This window comes from Syngnathus typhle, linkage group LG4, assembly GCF_033458585.1.
Source record: "Syngnathus typhle isolate RoL2023-S1 ecotype Sweden linkage group LG4, RoL_Styp_1.0, whole genome shotgun sequence".
Lineage (NCBI taxonomy): Eukaryota > Metazoa > Chordata > Actinopteri > Syngnathiformes > Syngnathidae > Syngnathus > Syngnathus typhle.
In genome coordinates, this window is record NC_083741.1 from 11906985 (window position 1) to 11927569 (window position 20585).

A 20585-nucleotide genomic window follows, 5' to 3' on the forward strand; every position below is an offset into this window, starting at 1 on the left:
AGAAAGAAAGAAAGAAAGAAAGAAAGAAAGAAAGAAAGAAAGAAAGAAAGAAAGAAAGAAAGAAAGAAAGAAAGAAAGAAAGAAAGAAAGAAAAAGAAAGAAAGAGCCTACTTTACATTAAGTTTCATTTCTTATATAATAAGATATAATAAAAAATATTCTAGTCTCAGAAAAACTTGTGCCACACCATTGCATTTTATTATCAACATTGAAGGCTCAGCCTTACTTTACAATAAAAAAAAAAAAAACATTGAAAATCAAAACTTAGCATTTACATTCATTGGATGAAAACAAGAACATTTATTCTTCTCAGTAGTCGACCACTCAAATATTTTAGTGTTCTCTCTCAGCTGTGTGTTACCATGTTGAAGCTTGTAGGTTCACGCACCAGACAGTGTATTCTTACAGTGTGCATTTGCACCTGCAGGCAAACTGCAGTTAAACAGCAGCGATGGATGGCACAGTCTTGACTGTTCATACGGTTGTCAGTATTCTGTCTCTTACGACTCCAATTTAGGGCTTCATGCAGTCATGAAAAAAAAAAAAAAGAATATGTTCAGATATCACTTTACACACACGCACAACAACAAATGTGTCTGTGGGTGGTTGCCCACCGAGAGGAATCATCTGCCTGTCTAATAAAAAATCTCAAAAATCACCGTTATTTCAACTAGTGCTGTTCCTTTACATCGGCAAACCACAACGACACTTGGATAATGCGGTACAGAAGTGGTCAAGTGAACAGCTGTAAATTTGTTTGTAGCTAGCTGCACTCAGCAATCTAGTAAATAAAACAGTTAATATCTTAAGTTCATTCCTATTAGTTATTCTGTATAGTTTCACTGTTGAGTTTTTATGTTTTGAAGGCTGCGTGTTTCTTTTAAGTTACCAGCTCACTTGGTGAGCAGAAATTGGATGCTGTAATTATATTCTCTCCCACCCCAAAATTAAACCACAGCTTATTTACATGACCTATATAGGAAAAGCAACATTTTTTGTTGTTACGCACCCAAAATCACATACTAGTAACACCTCTGACACACACACTCACTCACACAAACAAAGAATAAGTGCACTCAGATGCCGGTCAGCATTGCCTCCAGCGAATAATCAGTAGAGGTCCATTGAAATCATCTTCTCCTGCTCTCTGTTCCTGTAGGTAACATTTTTAAAAGTAGATGTGGAGCTTCTGAACAGTGGGTTGGTACCCTGAGTGGAAACACAAAAACACACACAGCAATCATTTTGAGTTCAAATGAACAAGACACAATCTTCACAGTTGTCGGACATTTCTCTTGTTTTGTATCAAATAACTTTTCTATGATCTTGCTTCTTATTTACATGCTGAAGAAACTGAATAGTATCATTGAGAGTGAAAAAAAAATTCTTACCGTTTGCCACTTTGCCTTTGCTCTCTCAGCCTCAAACTTGGCCACCTCTTTACCGTCGTGAACTGACACCAGCACTTTCCAGACAGCCAGCAGGATCAGCCCAATGCACACAATGGAAAGTGAGACCCCCAGGATGATCATGGGGATGTTGGGCGCTTCGGGACAAGCTAGGACAGGACACAAGGTCACCGTCCGACCACTATACATATCCATTCATTCATCTATCCATTCATCTATCAATCGTGCGTACTTTGTTGCCCATCTTACCAGACATGTGAGGATTGTAGACTGTCATCACGTCCCTTCCGACCACACTAAACGAGATCCAGCACTCATTTTCGGACATCAGCATGCATTGCACAGAGGCACTCTTGTCTACTTCTGGAAGGAAATTGGAACATATATAATGAATTGTATATCATCTTCCCTCTCAACACCGAGGCGAGAATGTAAAAGGATATCCTCGCCTCTGTTGTGCTGTCATTGTTATTTCCATATCAAAGACAACAATCTGTGTGTGGGGGAATTATAATGTGGGAATTTGTGTGCGTGCATGTGTGCGGTCTGCATTATTGTGTTTCACATTTGAAAACTCTTCATTCACGATCAAATATCACTCTGAGCTTGCACAAGTATAGAGTGTTTAAAATAATCTCTTCTTTAAAGGAAGCCACGCTCCATCGGCTGTTCACATGCACCACAATAGCCAGGCCTGTATAACAAGGTAAAGAATATGTTCGCCATTGTCCGATACTTGCTGAAAGGACATGGCTCATGATCAGATAGTTCAGTACACCAAGCACCGCTTAGTAAAATGCTTTCCGAGTACGACCATCTTGACTTACATTAAAGGACAGTAGCATAGTAGGGCTAGGTGTTCATTAAAATATGCCTTTTAGCTCTAAAATAGATATTGAATATTATTGCAAGCCAATGAAGCTTTCCAGTACTTCAATATAGGAAATTAGACATGAGTCTAAATAATAATTCAATTAACATTTATTGCACACAAAAGTTAAATGAAAAGTGTAACACCACAAGTTTTTTATTCATGGTTATTAGGATAAAACTAATTTACTCATGTGTCCAAGGAATTTACTAATGTATTGAATTAGCTTACAATTATGGTGAGTAAATGCTGAAAGCACTTTGCACAGAAGACTTCAATGCTGGAACCCGGGATCGAATCAGGGACCATCAGATCTTCAGTCTAACGCTCTCCCAACTGAGCTATTTCGGCTCAGCAAGCAATAATAATATTTTGATTTACACCGTTTTGTACGCCTAAATGCTTGTGAGTAACAATAGCTAACAGGCATAATGTGTAACTGCTGACAGAACTTCCCACAGAAAGCTTTAATGCCGAAACCCGGGATCGAACCAGGGACCTTTAGATCTTCAGTCTAACGCTCTCCCAACTGAGCTATTTCGGCTCAGTACAAAGTAATAATACCTTGATTTACATCGCTTTGTACGCCTAAATGCTTGTGAGTAACAATTTAGCCAACAAGCATAGTGTGTAACTGCTGACAGAACTTCCCACAGAAGACTTTAATGCCGAAACCCGGGATCGAACCAGGGACCTTTAGATCTTCAGTCTAACGCTCTCCCGACTGAGCTATTTCGGCTGAGTACACAATAATAATATTTTGATTTACACCCTTTTGTACGCCTAAATGCTTGTGAGTAACAATTTAGCCAACAAGCATAATGTGTAACTGCTGACAGAACTTCCCACAGAAGACTTTAATGCCGAAACCCGGTATCGAACCAGGGACCTTTAGATCTTCAGTCTAACGCTCTCCAAACTGAGCTATTTCGGCTCAGTACAAAGTAATAATACCTTGATTTACATCGCTTTGTACGCCTAAATGCTTGTGAGTAATTTATTCAACAAGCATAGTGTGTAACTGCTGACAGAACTTCCCACAGAAGACTTCAATGCCAAAACCCGGGATCGAACCAGGGACCTTTAAATCTTCAGTCTAACGCTCTCCCAACTGAGCTATTTCGGCTCAACACTCAATAATAATATTTTGATTTACACAGTTTTGTACGCCTAAATGCTTGTGAGTAACAATTTAGCTAACAAGCATAGTTTGTAACTGCTGACAGAACTTCCCACAGAAGACTTTGATGCCGAAACCCGGGATCGAACCAGGGACCTTTAGATCTTCAGTCCACCGCTCTCCCAACTGAGCTATTTCGGCTCAGTACTCAATAATAATATTTTGATTTACACCCTTTTGTACGCCTAAATGCTTGTGAGTAACAATTTAGCTAACAAGCATAGTGTATAACTGCTGACAGAACTTCCCACAGAAGACTTTAATGCCGAAACCCGGGATCGAACCAGGGACCTTTAGATCTTCAGTCTAACGCTCTCCCAACTGAGCTATTTCGGCTCAGTACAAAGTAATAATACCTTGATTTACATCGTTTTGTACGCCTAAATGCTTGTGAGTAACAATTTAGCCAACAAGCATAGTGTGTAATTGCTGACAGAACTTCCCACAGAAGACTTCAATGCCGAAACCCGGGATCGAACCAGGGACCTTTAGATCTTCAGTCTAACGCTCTCCCAACTGAGCTATTTCGGCTCAGCACTCACTAATAATATTTTGATTTACACGGTTTTGTACGCCTAAATGCTTGTGAGTATTAATTTAGCTAACAAGCATAGTGTGTAACTGCTGACAGAACTTCCCACAGAAGACTTTAATGCCGAAACCCGGGATCGAACCAGGGACCTTTAGATCTTCAGTCTAACGCTCTCCCAACTGAGCTATTTCGGCTCAGCACGCAAGATAATATTTTGATTTACACCCTTTTGTACGCCTAAATGCTTGTGAGTAACAATTTAGCTAACAAGCATAGTGTATAACTGCTGACAGAACTTCCCACAGAAGACTTTAATGCCGAAACCCGGGATCGAACCAGGGACCTTTAGATCTTCAGTCTAACGCTCTCCCAACTGAGCTATTTCGGCTGAATACACAATAATAATATTTTGATTTACACCGTTTTGTACGCCTAAATGCTTGTGAGTAACAATTTAGCTAACAAGCATAGTGTGTAACTACTGACAGAACTTCCCACAGAAAACTTTAATGCCGAAACCCGGGATCGAACCAGGGACCTTTAGATCTTCAGTCTAACGCTCTCCCAACTGAGCTATTTCGGCTGAGTACACAATAATAATATTTTGATTTACACCGTTTTGTACGCCTAAATGCTTGTGAGTAACAATTTAGCTAACAAGCATGGTGTATAACTGCTGACAGAACTTCCCACAGAAGACTTTAATGCCGAAACCCGGGATCGAACCAGGGACCTTTAGATCTTCAGTCTAACGCTCTCCCAACTGAGCTATTTCGGCTCAGCACGCAAGATAATATTTTGATTTACACCCTTTTGTACGCCTAAATGCTTGTGAGTAACAATTTAGCTAACAAGCATAGTGTGTAACTGCTGACAGAACTTCCCACAGAAAACTTTAATGCCGAAACCCGGGATCGAACCAGGGACCTTTAGATCTTCAGTCTAACGCTCTCCCAACTGAGCTATTTCGGCTGAGTACACAATAATAATATTTTGATTTACACCCTTTTGCACGCCTAAATGCTTGTGAGTAACAATTTAGCTAACAAGCATTGTGTATAACTGCTGACAGAACTTCCCACAGAAGACTTCAATGCCGAAACCCGGGATCGAACCAGGGACCTTTAGATCTTCAGTCTAACGCTCTCCCAACTGAGCTATTTCGGCTCAGCACTCAATAATAATATTTTGATTTACACGGTTTTGTACGCCTAAATGCTTGTGAGTATTAATTTAGCTAACAAGCATAGTGTGTAACAGCTGACAGAACTTCCCACAGAAGACTTTAATGCCGAAACCCGGGATCGAACCAGGGACCTTTAGATCTTCAGTCTAACGCTCTCCCAACTGAGCTATTTCGGCTCAGTACAAAGTAATAATACCTTGATTTACATCGCTTTGTACGCCTAAATGCTTGTGAGTAATTTATTCAACAAGCATAGTGTGTAACTGCTGACAGAACTTCCCACAGAAGACTTCAATGCCAAAACCCGGGATCGAACCAGGGACCTTTAAATCTTCAGTCTAACGCTCTCCCAACTGAGCTATTTCGGCTCAACACTCAATAATAATATTTTGATTTACACAGTTTTGTACGCCTAAATGCTTGTGAGTAACAATTTAGCTAACAAGCATAGTTTGTAACTGCTGACAGAACTTCCCACAGAAGACTTTGATGCCGAAACCCGGGATCGAACCAGGGACCTTTAGATCTTCAGTCTAACGCTCTCCCAACTGAGCTATTTCGGCTCAGCACGCAATAATAATATTTTGATTTACACCCTTTTGCACGCCTAAATGCTTGTGAGTAACAATTTAGCTAACAAGCATAGTGTATAACTGCTGACAGAACTTCCCACAGAAGACTTCAATGCCGAAACCCGGGATCGAACCAGGGACCTTTAGATCTTCAGTCTAACGCTCTCCCAACTGAGCTATTTCGGCTCAGCACTCAATAATAATATTTTGATTTACACGGTTTTGTACGCCTAAATGCTTGTGAGTGTTAATTTAGCTAACAAGCATAGTGTGTAACTGCTGACAGAACTTCCCACAGAAGACTTCAATGCCGAAACCCGGGATCGAACCAGGGACCTTTAGATCTTCAGTCTAACGCTCTCCCAACTGAGCTATTTCGGCTCAGCACGCAAGATAATATTTTGATTTACACCCTTTTGTACGCCTAAATGCTTGTGAGTAACAATTTAGCTAACAAGCATAGTGTGTAACTGCTGACAGAACTTCCCACAGAAGACTTTAATGCCGAAACCCGGGATCGAACCAGGGACCTTTAGATCTTCAGTCTAACGCTCTCCCAACTGAGCTATTTCGGCTCAGCACGCAAGATAATATTTTGATTTACACCCTTTTGTACGCCTAAATGCTTGTGAGTAACAATTTAGCTAACAAGCATAGTGTATAACTGCTGACAGAACTTCCCACAGAAGACTTTAATGCCGAAACCCGGGATCGAACCAGGGACCTTTAGATCTTCAGTCTAACGCTTTCCCAACTGAGCTATTTCGACTGAGTACACAATAATAATATTTTGATTTACACCCTTTTGTACGCCTAAATGCTTGTGAGTAACAATTTAGCCAACAAGCATAGTGTGTAACTGCTGACAGAACTTCCCACAGAAGACTTTAATGCCGAAACCCGGTATCAAACCGGGGACCTTTAGATCTTCAGTCTAACGCTCTCCCAACTGAGCTATTTCGGCTCAGTACAAAGTAATAATACCTTGATTTACATCGCTTTGTACGCCTAAATGCTTGGGAGTAACAATTTAGCTAACAAGCATAGTGTATAACTGCTGACAGAACTTCCCACAGAAGACTTTAATGCCAAAACCCGGGATCGAACCAGGGACCTTTAGATCTTCAGTCTAACGCTCTCCCAACTGAGCTATTTCGGCTGAGTACACAATAATAATATTTTGATTTACACCCTTTTGTACGCCTAAATGCTTGTGAGTAACAATTTAGCTAACAAGCATAGTGTATAACTGCTGACAGAACTTCCCACAGAAGATTTCAATGCCGAAACCCGGGATCGAACCAGGGACCTTTAGATCTTCAGTCTAACGCTCTCCCAACTGAGCTATTTCGGCTCAGCACTCAATAATAATATTTTGATTTACACGGTTTTGTACGCCTAAATGCTTGTGAGTATTAATTTAGCTAACAAGCATAGTGTGTAACTGCTGACAGAACTTCCCACAGAAGACTTTAATGCCGAAACCCGGGATCGAACCAGGGACCTTTAGATCTTCAGTCTAACGCTCTCCCAACTGAGCTATTTCGGCTCAGTACAAAGTAATAATACCTTGATTTACATCGTTTTGTACGCCTAAATGCTTGTGAGTAACAATTTAGCCAACAAGCATAGTGTGTAACTGCTGACAGAACTTCCCACAGAAGACTTTAATGCCGAAACCCGGGATCGAACCAGGGACCTTTAGATCTTCAGTCTGTCCCAACTGAGCTATTTCGGCTCAGTACAAAATACCTTGATTTACATCGCTTTGTACGCCTAAATGCTTGTGAGTAACAATTTAGCTTGTGAATAACAATTTAGCTAACAAGCATAGTGTGTAACTGCTGACAGAACTTCCCACAGAAGACTTTAATGCCGAAACGCGGGATAGCACCAGGGACCTTTAGATCTTCAGTCTAACGCTCTCCCAACTGAGCTATTTCGTTTTGTACACCTAGATGCTTGTAAGCCACAATTTCTCCAAGTCATAGGATTAGTTTTCCTCCATGACTTGGTGCCACATTTGTCCAATTAGGACACATTTCAACCTTCCTAGTAAGCGACTGTGCTGCACTATTAAAACTACAAGGCCACATACCAGTAGTCTCCTGGACCCTACTAGTAACATCACAAGTAGTTTAACCCCATTAGGAAAAATTTAGCTGTACTATTAGTTTGCCAAAGTTGTTCAATGAACGTACAGAACTTTAATACAAAACACAACTAGTAAGCCGCTTGTTCTAGTTATGTCGTCCTATCAGTGCAATGAATTGTCAAGAACCCAAAGGATGTCAAGGATATTGAATACAAGTTCAAATGGTTTTCTGTATGGGCAGGCACTCAAAGGAGCAATCTATTAGATTAGACACGGGCAATTAAAAAATCCGTAATCGGTTCCCTTTAAAAGCAAGGAAAGCGGTTCAATGGCGGCCTCGCTTCCTTTACGAGTAATGTACCTGTTGTTGTGTTGATGTGAATCTTGGGGAGACTGCACTTTAACTCACACAGCTCAGCATCCTCTTTTGCTTGGAGGTGGCACTCCACACACGTCCTGGAATGAAATTTAAAGTCCATGACACATACTACAATAGTCTAAAGAAGTCACAGTATCAATCACAGATACAGCATTTTCCCAAGGCCGCCCTTCTTCTTGTTAACGTAGCTATCAAATGGCACGAGAAGCAACAGCTGCTTTACAATAGCGAAAGGAAATCCTTCAGTGCCGTGTTGAAGACATTGCTTGTCTTTTGATGTCACCTGCAGGGTGCAGACACATGTGAACAAGGAAATCCAAACCTGATATGCTACACAGGGGACAAGGCAGATCACATTGTGTGCGATACACCATCTCACACACCTAACCCTTACATACTGTTCATTTCCCATGGACACGCATACAGTATGTACTTGTTCACCTTTGACCCAAGACAACAATACCCTCGTAAAACCGCAATAAATTAATTCTTAATCCTAAATCAAGAATTAGGGTAGGATGCATTTTTTAATGTTTTACACGACTTAAAGAAAAGATCCGCTGTGAAGTGGGCAATTGGACACTGCCTTCCATTCTCGATTCTGTGTCTATGTGTGATAACCTGCTTTTAGCCAGTTTAATGTCTCGTCTACCTACTGTCAGGTACATTGGGGGCATGTAATAGAAAACGCCCTTGGTCGGCTGGAACACCCAGAAAGGTGCGGCACGGTCTGTCAAATTCCTAAACACGATAAATTAGACTTGCCCTGGCAGGAAAATGAAGATGCATGTGGACCTGTCTCCAAAAAAGGCCCACAATGGTTTGCTTGTACTTTTTTTTTTATCTCTGTCAAAAGTCAAGATATCTCGGTCAAAATAGGTAAAAAAAAAAAAAAAAAGTTTAAAAATTCACGTTTGCCCATGTCCGATTGCAAAGATAAAGCCAGCAAAAAAAGATGTCACGTGATCTAACCTTGCTATTGAACAGGCATCTCCACATGTGGGGCACTTCTCACACAAGTCCCCCGATGCTCCCTGTACCAAGCAGACACAGTGGCCGCACTCGCACTTGCCCCGGCCGCTGCACAGGACTCCATCTTGGGAAAGGCAGGCCTCGCTGCTGCTGCTGCAGTTACAGTACTCCCCTGTCCAGCCACTTTGGCACTGACACTCCCCACAGTCACACACCCCGTGGCCTAAAACACAAACACGCTAAAAAGACTCGCCACAAAACCACATGAACAATCCATAAGAAATATAATTGCCCCACCTCCACAGAGCTCCCCACGAAAGCGAGCACAAGAGTAGTTGTCACACTCGCAGTAAGGTCCGTAGATGAGACCAAAGCTGGATGTGTCGCACACACACTCTCCGCAGTAACATTGCCCCTGACCGCTGCATACGTCGCTCTCGTTGTTTGCCGCGCAGTTGCTCAACAACGCGCTTTCCTCATTGCATTCGCACTCGGCTCCCGAGAAGCCCGGCTGACACACGCACACGCCACAGTGGAAGGTCCCCTGGCCCTCCGTGCATCGGCTGTCGTTGCCAGCCTGAGGAGGCTGTCCACAATCGCAGGAGCACAGAGATTCTAATTCGATGTCCAAAGCGTCCTGGAGGCCCACTGGCTTGAAGGAGAAGCGTCGACTTTCAGACAGGCATCCTGGAAGCTCCACAGACACATTGAACACGACCTAAGAGAGGAAGAGTCGGGGGGCAGTGATGATTGTTACAAACTTACAATAGACTAACAGATGGAAAGACAGAAAATTGGTGCAAGAATGTTTTGGAAAAGCAATTAAGTGTGAGCACAACTTACCGTCTCTCCAGGTTTGACATTAGAACATTGTTTGAGCTCTGTCAGGACTGTACCATTTGGACAAATAGCAGCAAAGGACATCCGGAGCCCTTCAGTGTCTCCAAGGACCTCTAGTTCAATCTCTGATCGCAATTCCTGTAAAGCAGCAAAAGCACAACGTCTTTATCAAAGAAACATCTCACTCAAGGATCATTCCTCTGAAATCTGTTATTGCATGATTCAGCGGACTTTTCCAGGTATTGTCAGGTCAATTTCACGTTGTGGTGACCCGTAATGTGCAAAGCCTTCCGTCTTTGTGCTCTTTTAAAGGTGAGTCATCATTCCAGGTGTTCTGAGCTGTAAAAATAACCCGAGGAAAGACTGATGGCTCACCTGAGCAAAAAGAAAGGCGTAGTAGACAAATGAACTTTGTGACAAGCCGTCCGGGTGCTTAAAGGCTTCATTGCTTGTTCTTTGAACACTTGCAGTGTCTTTAGTTAAACAAAAACAATGATTACATACAATCAATTATATGATGGAAAGTTGTTTGAGCAATCCATCATATGGATTCTAATGATACAGTTCAGAAATGAGTAGAACGGCCATCGCACATTCATGCAAAAAAGAGTTTCGATACCATTTTTTTTTTTTCAAACCGATATCAGAAGTCATTGACCCTGGTGACAATTAATGGCAATTTTCTATTATTATCTTGTGTTCCCATACATACAGAAGTCTTTAATGGGCATCTGTCAGACATGCATGCTTTATTCTAGTTCTTAATCCTAAAACGGCAACGAGAGGGTGCTGCAAGTACCGATACCTTAGAATAAGGCTGGCTATCAGCCCTATAAAGATACCTTGTATTGGTATTTGCTTTCTAGTAACTCAATGTTTTTTGAACTACTACTGCCACTTTTAGCCTCTTAGTATTCCAGAAATCCGACTTCGTAAACTACGCCGCTGCACTAATAACACTACTAGGCTCAACTAGAAGGCATGGGTCGTATACCAAGATCTCACACAGCCGTTCTCTACTGGTATATAGATCTGTATTGTCGATGGACATTTAATAAAAGGCTAGTTTGAGAAATTACTCATGTCCAGAAATGTCATACAGAAGTATAAAAAAACTTTAACTTTAACTTAACTTTTAACTTTAAAAAAACAACATTCTAAAGTCATTCTTTTGGTGCACCCTAATTGTTCTACTGGTGCACTGAAGTGTTCATTCCTTGAGGACGAAGAGCATACACACACCATAAACTGACAAACATGGACTGAATGCTCATAAATCTTTCCAAGACTTCTGTGTATACATTAACCCCACGATAGGAGAGTCTCCACTGAATAGTCACGCTTGAGTTAGCAAACACATTTTCACAATTGTTCACAAATGATGTAACTGTCACTGAATGATGGGAACTTTGCCATCACAACCTGGATTTACACAAAACTACAACGAAGAAGCACAAGCTGCCGAGAAAAATGAGTGAGACAAAAAGACATCAAAGCGTCGGGACAAGACAGGACTTGCAGGTGAACAGGCTGACGCAAATCCCCATGAGGTGTAAGGAAGTGTCATAGGAGAAAGAATGAAAGAGGGATTTGAAGAAAAAAAACGCCTGGGAAAGTTCTTTCAACCACAAACAATTTTTGCTCAGCACTCACTTTGTACGCCGTTAAAATCAGTTCAAGGATGTTGTGAGAATCCGTGGCCACGACTCCAACTGTGGCACCAGGTATCAGATTTGCATAGTTCTGTGACGGTGAGGGAAAAGCAGTCCAAGCGTTAACGCAAACAACAAGGCTGGCATCTTCAGTACAGGGAAGACACACTACAATAATAATGTTTTTAGAATCTCACTTCATAGTTCTGCTTCTGCTTTTCTGTCACAGCAAATATCAATAAGATATTGTTCTCCACTACTTTATCAATCAACTGGCCCAGAGTTGGATACTCCTAGGGAGAATAACACAAAGCATGACGAGCGAGGGGTGATTGGGATCGTGGCGAGTTCAACGTGAGGAAAGTGAAAATGAAAGGGCTCAAAACCTGCTTTGTGGACATGGAGTATTCATTGTTGGTGTCCAGGTGACACTGGCCATCGTTGGGAATCACTATGCCGGCCATTCTACTGTCCATTCCAAAGTGTGAGTCAGCATCGCTGACAAACACCAGCAAACGCATGGAATCATTCCTCCAACCTATCCTGTCCTATCAGGAGAACATTGTTGGTCTCGCTCACTTTTGTTGAGTATTTGTGTTTGAATGTCACTCTTACCCCGCAAACAGCTGCTTGCATGACGGCATCGAAGCCACACTCCGGAATATCAACGTTTGCAGACACATCCTGCACGGAGACCATCCCGTTGAATTTGTCCGTGTTGCTCGTAAGGGACAAGACGTGTTTGTAGCCAAACGTCGGCAGGCAGGTTGCATCGGCACTACTGTAACAAAGAAACAAAAAAAAAGACAGCCCTGGTAAACATTAAAAAAAAACTACAGTAAGAAGTAACAGAGCTCAAAACCTTCATTTAGTCTTGTTAGATGACTGCACACAAAGTCTGACAATCTGTAAATAAATTGTGAGTCTTGTAGTAATTTTTAATTAAGTAATAATCAATTGCAGTAATTAAAACAAAAACAATGACGTATGAAATATCCTGTAATTTATTTGATTAACACTTTGGTACAGCAGTAGAGAAGAAGGCTATAATCAGTATTTAGATCAAATCTGGTTTTCTCTGAGTTAAGTCATTTTAACTATATTGGCCAGCTCTGTGTTACCTGCAAGGGTTGGCCAGCTCCTCTTCTGTAATCTTGATGTAGGGCAGAACTGGTTTCTCCACAAAAGAGCCAAAGCCCATGCGAAATTTACTGGTAAGTTTGGCCATCTCCTTGGACAGGGTGGAGCCAAGGTCCTTGATCATCTGCAGATCATCATACATAGACGCTGACAAGTCCATGAGATAGTAGAGGTCCACAGGGTAGTCTTCAGTGTGCTGGATTTTCACCTGGAAAGTCACTTGACCGCCTGTCCAAAAAGAAAACCAACACGCTTCATGGCGATCCAAAGCTCAGAAACTAGAAATTGCATACCAGGTCGTAGCTTCAGTGCCATTTTCTGTGGGGAGATCTGAGTGACGTTCAGGTTGCCACTCTTCTTCCCAAGTGGTTGATCCAGGAGGATTTTTCCCGTAGAAATGGGAAACTCCAACAGGCTCTCTGGACAGCCATTTGCCAGCAAGCGCTCTGGTGAGTCACATCTTTCACTGACTGACAACCAGTTTGTAAAATTCTGAGATGAAAATGGACATTATTATTATGCTATGACAAAAAAAATCACACATTTGGCCGAGTGTTTTGTGGTTTGGGATGCTGCTGCCAACCTCTTGTGTACACCAGGCACAGTGTGGACCGAGCTGGAGACAAAGATCACAAGTCACAGCACCATCAGCTGAACATGAACCTACAAAGCACACACACAGACAAAAATCACTTCCAACAAGATGTGGTACAATAACAGTTTTACTTTTACAATTTACCTGACAATTCATTACAATATACATAACACAATAAAACAAAACCATGTTTTTAAGTCAGCAGAACAACACTGGCAGAAAAAAAAAAGAACACCCAGGGCTGACTGACACCAAAATCTAACTCCGAGCAGACCCTTGTGACAAATCTGTTCAATGACTTGAGTCATCCAAGCCCCCGGCATGTAAGTAGTCGTGCTGGACTGACTAATAGTCACCGCTACTAACTATCGCTAACACCAATCAAGGCTTTGAAATTCAGCTATAACAAACCTTGTGTGCTTCGTTTGAATGTGTTCCTGCTCCATTTGTGTTAAAGTAGTACTTGTATTAAGGCCTATATCACAAAATGTATGTTCACATTAAGATTGTTGATTTGGATAAATAATATTTGTTTATCATTTTTTATTATTGGGTTGAGCATTTTTGTTTTTAAATATATACAACAAAGAATTCACAAGACAATACTGTATTAAAAAAGAATATTAAATTCCAGTTACTTTTAATTTGTTTTTCAAAAAAGTTTCTTAATGTATATTAAGAAAATTTGAATGTTTAGCTTAAACATTATGTGTTGCTTATGTTTAGCTTAAGCTTAGTTTTCATTTGTTTTAGTATTCAGTTTGTTTTTTTATCTGGAGCATTTGTTGAGTTCAAAATAAATAAATAAAAAGGTGTCATTGTATTGTTTGATTGATTGATTGATATCTTTATTTTGAACATCCAAAACAAAAAAGAAAAAAACAAAACAAAACAAATAACACTCTAAAGTGCCACATATAAGTCCATACAACAAACAAACAAAAAATAAACCAACAAACAGAAATAAATAAATTAAATTATTAATAATAATAATAATAATAATAATAATAATAATAATAATAATAATAATAATAATAATAATAATAATAATAATAATAAATCAATAAAGAATGCTCGAAAAGGAGTAGGAGGCGATTGTGACATGAAGTTAAGTACACTACAACTCTTGAACAACCGACCTTGGTTCTTTACAGCTAGGAATGTGCTGTACAGCAAAACTAAAATAAATACATGTAATGAACTTGTGTATGATGAAAGAAACAAAAGCGAAGGACATTTCCACTATAATTATTGATAATTTTAGTTTTAAGATGTAAATTTCAGCTAGATTTCATTGGAAAATATTTGTTTTATTTTGTGAACAAAAATGTTTTTAATTTAGTTTCTATTTTTTGGTTTAGTTTTCATTTTAATATAACAACACTTTTAAGTGTATTTCATTCATTTAAGAGGGATAAACCTTTGAAGATATATATTATTCTTAATTGGCTTTATATTGCTGATTTTCACTTATCACGAGTGAATCTACGCTCTCCCCGCAATAAACGGGGTTCAGGAGTAAACGTTGCAATTACTGGGGTCAGGTGTAATAAACGACAATCTCTATATGATATGATTGGGATAGTAAACAAGAAGGTGGTATCACACTTGCACATTTTGTTTGCACTATACACACATAATAGACAAATACGTATACACTCGTTGTGTGCTCACCCTCCACCGTGGTGATCAAGTAGTGGAAAATCAGGCCCAGTTGGAGAAACCCCATTTAGTAAGTCCGTGACGTGACTTCAACTTGTCTCATATTTACACGCCAGCTTCTCCAACGAAGGTGGTGCGGAGGAGACGCGCCGCCGTGCACTTTTACCTGGCGAAAGGGGACGGGGAAGGGAGGGGGGAGGAAGAGGAGGTGATTCGCAGCCTCACCTGAGCTACCTTTTATGATCACTTCCGTAGACCGCTAACTTGTCAACATGTACATGCTGTGCACTCTTATTGAGGAAGCTTTAGAAAAAGGGAGGAAGCTTGCTCACTCTTAAAAAGTCCATTACGCGCACAATGTTGGAGCGGTGACCTCCAGCGCGTCTGAAATTAATCATTATTACTTAAAACTTTAAGCACATTTATTTAATCATTTACTTAAAAGGACAATAGGAAGGGGTTGTAAAGGCTTGTTAAAAGTCAAAACAAACTGCAACATTAGTTTAAGATTTTTTGGCAGTATAAAAAAAATTCAAACTTGCAATTCACTCATTTAGGCGTGCCCCTCGAGTTCCGCTGCTGTGATTTATACATGTATATAGTAGCAAGATGAGTTCTTTAGCTTATAATAATAATGATAATAATAATAATTTTAAGGTGTAATAGGACCAAAATGATAAAAAAAATGAAGGTCCAACCTTTAAGTGCATTAGTTCAGTGGCAAAAACATTCTACATTAAGTAATACTTCTTTTCCATCAAATCATGTGTATTACCACCCCTTTTGTTCATACTTTGTACAACCCCCTTTTGCCAACCAGGCAGCACCTATGTTACCCAAGATGCGAGGAGGCCATTCCTCTTTGCACAATTTCTTTAAATCATGCGCTCCCCTCCGCTCCAAAAGTATTCAATGGAGAATAACACGGCCTTTATTGGTCAAAAGAAAATATTTCATATTTCGGCACATATTTTCCATCGCAAAAACATGGCTGAACATGCTTCCGTTATTCTGTACCTCTTGCCATCAAGTGGAAGAACATTTAATTGTTCAGCCGGTCATTATATATCACTGGCATAGAGAGCTGATAACTAATTGCAATATTACAATTCCATTAATCAACAATCAATCAATAAAACAGCAAGTTTGATCATTTTCCTGGTGCAGCTGAAGATTATGTGTGCAATTTAGTACTAAAATAAGGACATCTGTAACTTTTGAGCTGCATCACACATGTAGCCTACTCTAATAAAATAACTTGTCATGGCAAATTTCCACACATGCATAAACACATCAATTAGGGCAAAGTTAAACTCACCAACCACAACATGAAGAGCACAGTCACAGTCTAATTCTGCTCAATATAAAAGCCTGTGAATAAAAATGCCCTGTCAAATTTTATGATTTAGATTGAGAAGCAGAGGTCTAGTAATAGTTGTGCAGTGTACACTATGTGAAGCACAAGTGCACAATAATAGGAGCATGAACTTTGACAAAAGCCAGACAGGCCGCACCATTTGTAAATAACGCCTTTCTTTCCGTATTGCTCAGGCACATAACAGGAGCTCAATTATTAACAGCACTGGGGGCATGAATATGAATCATAGTCTGGCCAGACATTTGTCAGTCTTGACTTCCTTTGAAAACAAACCAGCCATACCAATGAGAAGGTGTTGAACTGTAAACACCTGCGGGGAAAATATCAGCGTTTTTCATTACTCTGAAGAATCCCTGCATTCAGCACCACGCCCATATCGATCTCTCTGGGGGAGTCCCATCCATCTGTCACCCCGCCAGTCAACTGCACATACTGTACACACACTTCACCATACCAATCCCACTCAGACCGCTAGAGAATATATTCCAGACTCTCGATAACCAGTTTAAGGTCATTCATTATATACATTATCATATTCCCTTTGACCTCACTTGACATACTCGTAGCTACTATGTTACTAGTAGGGCAAAGTGCACTACCTGACAACTGCTACCCATGCTATCCATGTTAAGGTCAAACTAGTAGCACGCAGTTGTCAACAAATGCACCATTTTGCCTCACTAGTAATGTGATTGTGCTACTCCAAAGTTGTCAGAATATTGAGGACAAAAATGATCACGAATACAAAATGTGTTTAAGCATTTAAAGGGGAGGTTAACCGCACCACTTCAAAAAAAAAAATTCTCTGGAACAATATGTCCTGTGCAGCCCTACTAGTCAAAACATTGTGTCTAAGTTTTTATGCATGTTTTTATCCATCTCTGGGGGTGGCTATTTTGCCACTTGTTTCTGAAAATGACATTACTGTTGCCAGATCTCAGGTCACAACCAAACGGCTCACCAAATTTCAGGTCAACAACAACACGCTGGTGTTGCTAGGTGGCTTGGCTCAACTGGTAGAGCTGGTACATTGCTAACCAAAGTGTCCGAATTTTGTTTTGCTCTTGCTGCTATTACTACTTTGAGAGACCAGCATAAAAACACAACAAAACCATGCTGGTCGTTTCAACATACTGGTCCTGACAAACGATTTTGGGTCAGTTGGTAGGGCGAGTTGCGTTACCCAGTGACTGAAGCTTCAGCAGTTCAAATCTTGGCTGTTTTGCCTGCTGTTGCTGCTGTTTTTAAATAAAAGTCTGCTAGTCAACATGTGTTGCTTTTCCTTAAGCACTAGTAATATGCAGATGCAAAATGTTGCGTCATTACATCAGTAAGATGTAGTTGTCCTACTAGTGTGGAGAAATGTCATAAATTTGTGGAAAAAAGCATTAAGCATTAAAAAGCATTACGTTCTTTTAATTATTATTATTGCACCCTTGTCAGTCCATGAGTGTGCTGAATTGTCTTACTAATGAGGACAGTGTACTCATATATCATCCTTAAGCTCAAATTCCCATATGCTCAGGCCTCTCGGCTCTATTTTTGCTCCACCTTGCCACTTTTGAAGCGACACTCTGTGAATTTTTTTTGTTCACCATGCACTTGGACATATTAGAAGGACAGCTATAGACAGTTATTAGCGAGGCAAAAGGCAAGTGCGTATCAATTTACATCTTCACACTACTAGTGAAGTGCCGGATGTTAACCGGTAGAATTTTCGACTGAAATGTCATAAGTACTACAAAGTGGGAAACCCGAGCACATAGTATTTGCCTCATAATATGCAATTGAATCTTATTAGTGAACTACAGGTTAGTGGGCATGTGGCAATTAAGCTCGAGTAACATAGTTGTCACTCCACCTGAATTTTAAAGAGGGTCACTCATTCAAATTCAGCATGCCGTAAATCATTCTCTCACAAATCATATGATCTACTACTACGACAACTAGCGTATCGCGATGCCTGCAATTAGAGGGCTCACCTTCAGGGGCGTCCTTTGAAACCATGCTGCCCCATCCGGCTGCGTCGTCCTTGCTGTCATCCGGTGAAAAATGGCGAGACGTGGGGCCGCATCAGGGCAACGCATTCATTTGGGCCTATTGTATCTCAGCTCTGCACTCAGAGAAACAGAAAAGCCATTGTAATGGCGCCCTTTATGAAGCATGGGTGACCCCGCTGCCCGTGTGTATGTGTGTGTCCCAACGTGGGTGAGTATGTGTGTGTGGGTGTGTGCGTGTGTGTGTGTGTGTGCGTGTGAGAGAGAGAGAGATGACAATGAGTGACAGTAGCAACTGTTGCCCGAGAGCTCCACTCTGCCTCTTACTCAAAGAATAAAGTGTAAAAGCTTGATATCAAGCTTAAGGTCCCTGTACTCATACACTTTTTATCCTCAATAGTAATACAAATTAGCTGACTAGTAGAACGATCAATGCGCTCCAGGAAGGGCTGTGTCATTTTTCCATTTCTAGTGGTACTCTTGGCCCAATAATAGTACTACTCAGTAGTAGTGAACTTTTCGAGTAGGACCAAAACTTTTTTGGCTTCACCTTTAACATGCATGTTGTCTTACTCGTATGACAGTTGTCGCACTTTTGTGAAGAAATGTCGTCGATAATAATAATACAGTAGTGTAAAAAACAAAAACAAATTCTAGACTAGTGACGTTTTGTTCTACCAGTGAGGACAAAGAGCGTACAAGTTCAGTACTATAATACGCAATTCAATATCCCTGATATGCTGCTTAAGGTCCATGTCTTCTTTTTGTCTCTCACAAAAAGCTTCTCAAAAACATAAAGTTTATGAATAACATCATACTCACCAGAAATACAGTTTACTAAATGTTTACTAAAACATAATGTGTGCAAATCGCAACAGAAGCCTTTTACCAGATGAAATTGGCTCTCTCAGAACCAATCACTCAACAACCAAGCAATCAGAAAATGGCCAAATGTTGACATCACTGCGACGCTGTGAGGGCCAATTTCAAATTTGATTGGAAAAGGAAACAGTCCCATTGCTAATACAGTTTAAATTACATGGGTGAGCATGTCTGATTTTGAACGCTCTGGGCAGATCAGATTGACATGGCAACACATAGAAGCTGAAATCTGATTGAACAAAAACAATAACAGCCACAAGAGAAAGACCAAAAAATGAATACAGCTTCATAGGTCGTAAATTCAATTATTTCTCAGAGCATTGACCGCCACTCGCCTCGTCCTCAAGAATATATTCCATAACGATTAGCGGGATTATTTGAGTGACAATGATAGGCCATTGATAGAAGATAGCACTCGGCATCTGAGCCGTCCCACGTGTTCAATTACTGATTGTATCACTACATAAACCAGATTAGGCACTAAGGCGGCCCCCCTCTCGTCCCTCTTTTCATGTCGCTGCCCTGTGTCTAACCTTGAGCTTTCTCAAGGGATCAGTGCCATGTGTCTCTTCAGCTGTGGTGAATTAAAGCGAGAGGCGGAGGGAGAGAGCGAGTGAGAGATACTTGGCATGTTCCACGTGTTGGCGGGCTTGATGCCATTAAAAATGGAATGTGATGGACATCTGTGTGTGTTTTGGCCGGATGTGTATTCCTGGAGATGACATTGAATGATGCGTCACACACACAGGAAACGCTGGATTCATTTATGGGAGTGTCAAAAATACAGTGCCAATGAAAAACCACACCAAAACAGTGGATTGCTCACTTTTTGACCGAAATTCTTTGTACGTACTAAGATATAAAACTTACAGACAAAAACAAGTCATTTTTGACAGTGAGAGTCAAATATTGAGTGATGGTTTTGTTTTGGGATGTGTGCATAGTTGATAGCAACAACAATAAACCTTTCATTCGCGCTTCCACTCACCCAAAAATCTTTCTCAATGTGCAAGACTGTTTTTGTCTAAATGATTTTTTTTTTTTTCAAAAATGAAAGTCAGGTTTTGTGTGAGAGAAGATTTTGGTGTGTGAGAAAGGTTCCTCAAGTCTACTCAACTGTATTTAAAGAGCACTTTAAAAACAACCAACACTAAAGATGGCTGGTGAGCCTAACATTCGGTGGGAGATCATTTCAAAGAGTAGGACGGGCAACAAGAATGGCTCGATCCCTCCTGTAGACATC

The 20585-nt window shown here is 40.6% G+C and overlaps 1 protein-coding gene and 25 non-coding genes across 27 annotated transcripts; all 26 read right to left on the bottom strand.

The window, feature by feature from the left end:
* Nucleotides 1–176: 176 nt before the first annotated feature.
* On the bottom strand, nucleotides 177–18599 carry itgb6 (integrin, beta 6). Of its 2 annotated transcripts, XR_009714228.1 has the most exons (17): nucleotides 18446–18599; nucleotides 15098–15251; nucleotides 13412–13491; nucleotides 13122–13320; nucleotides 12810–13056; nucleotides 12304–12469; nucleotides 12075–12236; nucleotides 11886–11981; nucleotides 11690–11779; nucleotides 10040–10174; nucleotides 9494–9914; nucleotides 9197–9419; nucleotides 8207–8301; nucleotides 1659–1772; nucleotides 1392–1558; nucleotides 1056–1209; nucleotides 177–519 (listed from the first exon to the last, which is right to left on the bottom strand). XR_009714228.1 is itself a non-coding variant. In XM_061276959.1 (16 exons), the coding sequence occupies exons 2-16, from the start codon at nucleotides 15150–15152 to the stop codon at nucleotides 1111–1113; spliced, it is 2349 nt and encodes a 782-aa protein (XP_061132943.1). In that variant the 5' UTR covers nucleotides 15153–15251; nucleotides 18446–18599; the 3' UTR covers nucleotides 177–1110. The 2 variants fall into 2 exon arrangements, 1 of the variants encoding a protein (XP_061132943.1); XM_061276959.1 differs by having other exon boundaries at nucleotides 177–1209.
* trnaf-gaa (transfer RNA phenylalanine (anticodon GAA)) lies at nucleotides 2559–2631 on the bottom strand. The gene has a single exon. It is a non-coding gene; the product is annotated as a tRNA-Phe (tRNA).
* trnaf-gaa (transfer RNA phenylalanine (anticodon GAA)) lies at nucleotides 2752–2824 on the bottom strand. The gene has a single exon. It is a non-coding gene; the product is annotated as a tRNA-Phe (tRNA).
* On the bottom strand, nucleotides 2947–3019 carry trnaf-gaa (transfer RNA phenylalanine (anticodon GAA)). Its single transcript has one exon. It is a non-coding gene; the product is annotated as a tRNA-Phe (tRNA).
* On the bottom strand, nucleotides 3142–3214 carry trnaf-gaa (transfer RNA phenylalanine (anticodon GAA)). The gene has a single exon. It is a non-coding gene; the product is annotated as a tRNA-Phe (tRNA).
* On the bottom strand, nucleotides 3334–3406 carry trnaf-gaa (transfer RNA phenylalanine (anticodon GAA)). Its single transcript has one exon. It is a non-coding gene; the product is annotated as a tRNA-Phe (tRNA).
* On the bottom strand, nucleotides 3529–3601 carry trnaf-gaa (transfer RNA phenylalanine (anticodon GAA)). The gene has a single exon. It is a non-coding gene; the product is annotated as a tRNA-Phe (tRNA).
* On the bottom strand, nucleotides 3724–3796 carry trnaf-gaa (transfer RNA phenylalanine (anticodon GAA)). Its single transcript has one exon. It is a non-coding gene; the product is annotated as a tRNA-Phe (tRNA).
* Nucleotides 3919–3991, bottom strand: trnaf-gaa (transfer RNA phenylalanine (anticodon GAA)). The gene has a single exon. It is a non-coding gene; the product is annotated as a tRNA-Phe (tRNA).
* trnaf-gaa (transfer RNA phenylalanine (anticodon GAA)) lies at nucleotides 4114–4186 on the bottom strand. The gene has a single exon. It is a non-coding gene; the product is annotated as a tRNA-Phe (tRNA).
* trnaf-gaa (transfer RNA phenylalanine (anticodon GAA)) lies at nucleotides 4308–4380 on the bottom strand. The gene has a single exon. It is a non-coding gene; the product is annotated as a tRNA-Phe (tRNA).
* Nucleotides 4503–4575, bottom strand: trnaf-gaa (transfer RNA phenylalanine (anticodon GAA)). Its single transcript has one exon. It is a non-coding gene; the product is annotated as a tRNA-Phe (tRNA).
* trnaf-gaa (transfer RNA phenylalanine (anticodon GAA)) lies at nucleotides 4698–4770 on the bottom strand. Its single transcript has one exon. It is a non-coding gene; the product is annotated as a tRNA-Phe (tRNA).
* On the bottom strand, nucleotides 4892–4964 carry trnaf-gaa (transfer RNA phenylalanine (anticodon GAA)). The gene has a single exon. It is a non-coding gene; the product is annotated as a tRNA-Phe (tRNA).
* On the bottom strand, nucleotides 5087–5159 carry trnaf-gaa (transfer RNA phenylalanine (anticodon GAA)). Its single transcript has one exon. It is a non-coding gene; the product is annotated as a tRNA-Phe (tRNA).
* On the bottom strand, nucleotides 5282–5354 carry trnaf-gaa (transfer RNA phenylalanine (anticodon GAA)). The gene has a single exon. It is a non-coding gene; the product is annotated as a tRNA-Phe (tRNA).
* Nucleotides 5474–5546, bottom strand: trnaf-gaa (transfer RNA phenylalanine (anticodon GAA)). The gene has a single exon. It is a non-coding gene; the product is annotated as a tRNA-Phe (tRNA).
* trnaf-gaa (transfer RNA phenylalanine (anticodon GAA)) lies at nucleotides 5669–5741 on the bottom strand. The gene has a single exon. It is a non-coding gene; the product is annotated as a tRNA-Phe (tRNA).
* On the bottom strand, nucleotides 5864–5936 carry trnaf-gaa (transfer RNA phenylalanine (anticodon GAA)). Its single transcript has one exon. It is a non-coding gene; the product is annotated as a tRNA-Phe (tRNA).
* Nucleotides 6059–6131, bottom strand: trnaf-gaa (transfer RNA phenylalanine (anticodon GAA)). The gene has a single exon. It is a non-coding gene; the product is annotated as a tRNA-Phe (tRNA).
* trnaf-gaa (transfer RNA phenylalanine (anticodon GAA)) lies at nucleotides 6253–6325 on the bottom strand. Its single transcript has one exon. It is a non-coding gene; the product is annotated as a tRNA-Phe (tRNA).
* trnaf-gaa (transfer RNA phenylalanine (anticodon GAA)) lies at nucleotides 6447–6519 on the bottom strand. Its single transcript has one exon. It is a non-coding gene; the product is annotated as a tRNA-Phe (tRNA).
* On the bottom strand, nucleotides 6642–6714 carry trnaf-gaa (transfer RNA phenylalanine (anticodon GAA)). Its single transcript has one exon. It is a non-coding gene; the product is annotated as a tRNA-Phe (tRNA).
* Nucleotides 6837–6909, bottom strand: trnaf-gaa (transfer RNA phenylalanine (anticodon GAA)). Its single transcript has one exon. It is a non-coding gene; the product is annotated as a tRNA-Phe (tRNA).
* Nucleotides 7032–7104, bottom strand: trnaf-gaa (transfer RNA phenylalanine (anticodon GAA)). The gene has a single exon. It is a non-coding gene; the product is annotated as a tRNA-Phe (tRNA).
* trnaf-gaa (transfer RNA phenylalanine (anticodon GAA)) lies at nucleotides 7227–7299 on the bottom strand. The gene has a single exon. It is a non-coding gene; the product is annotated as a tRNA-Phe (tRNA).
* Nucleotides 18600–20585: the final 1986 nt, after the last annotated feature.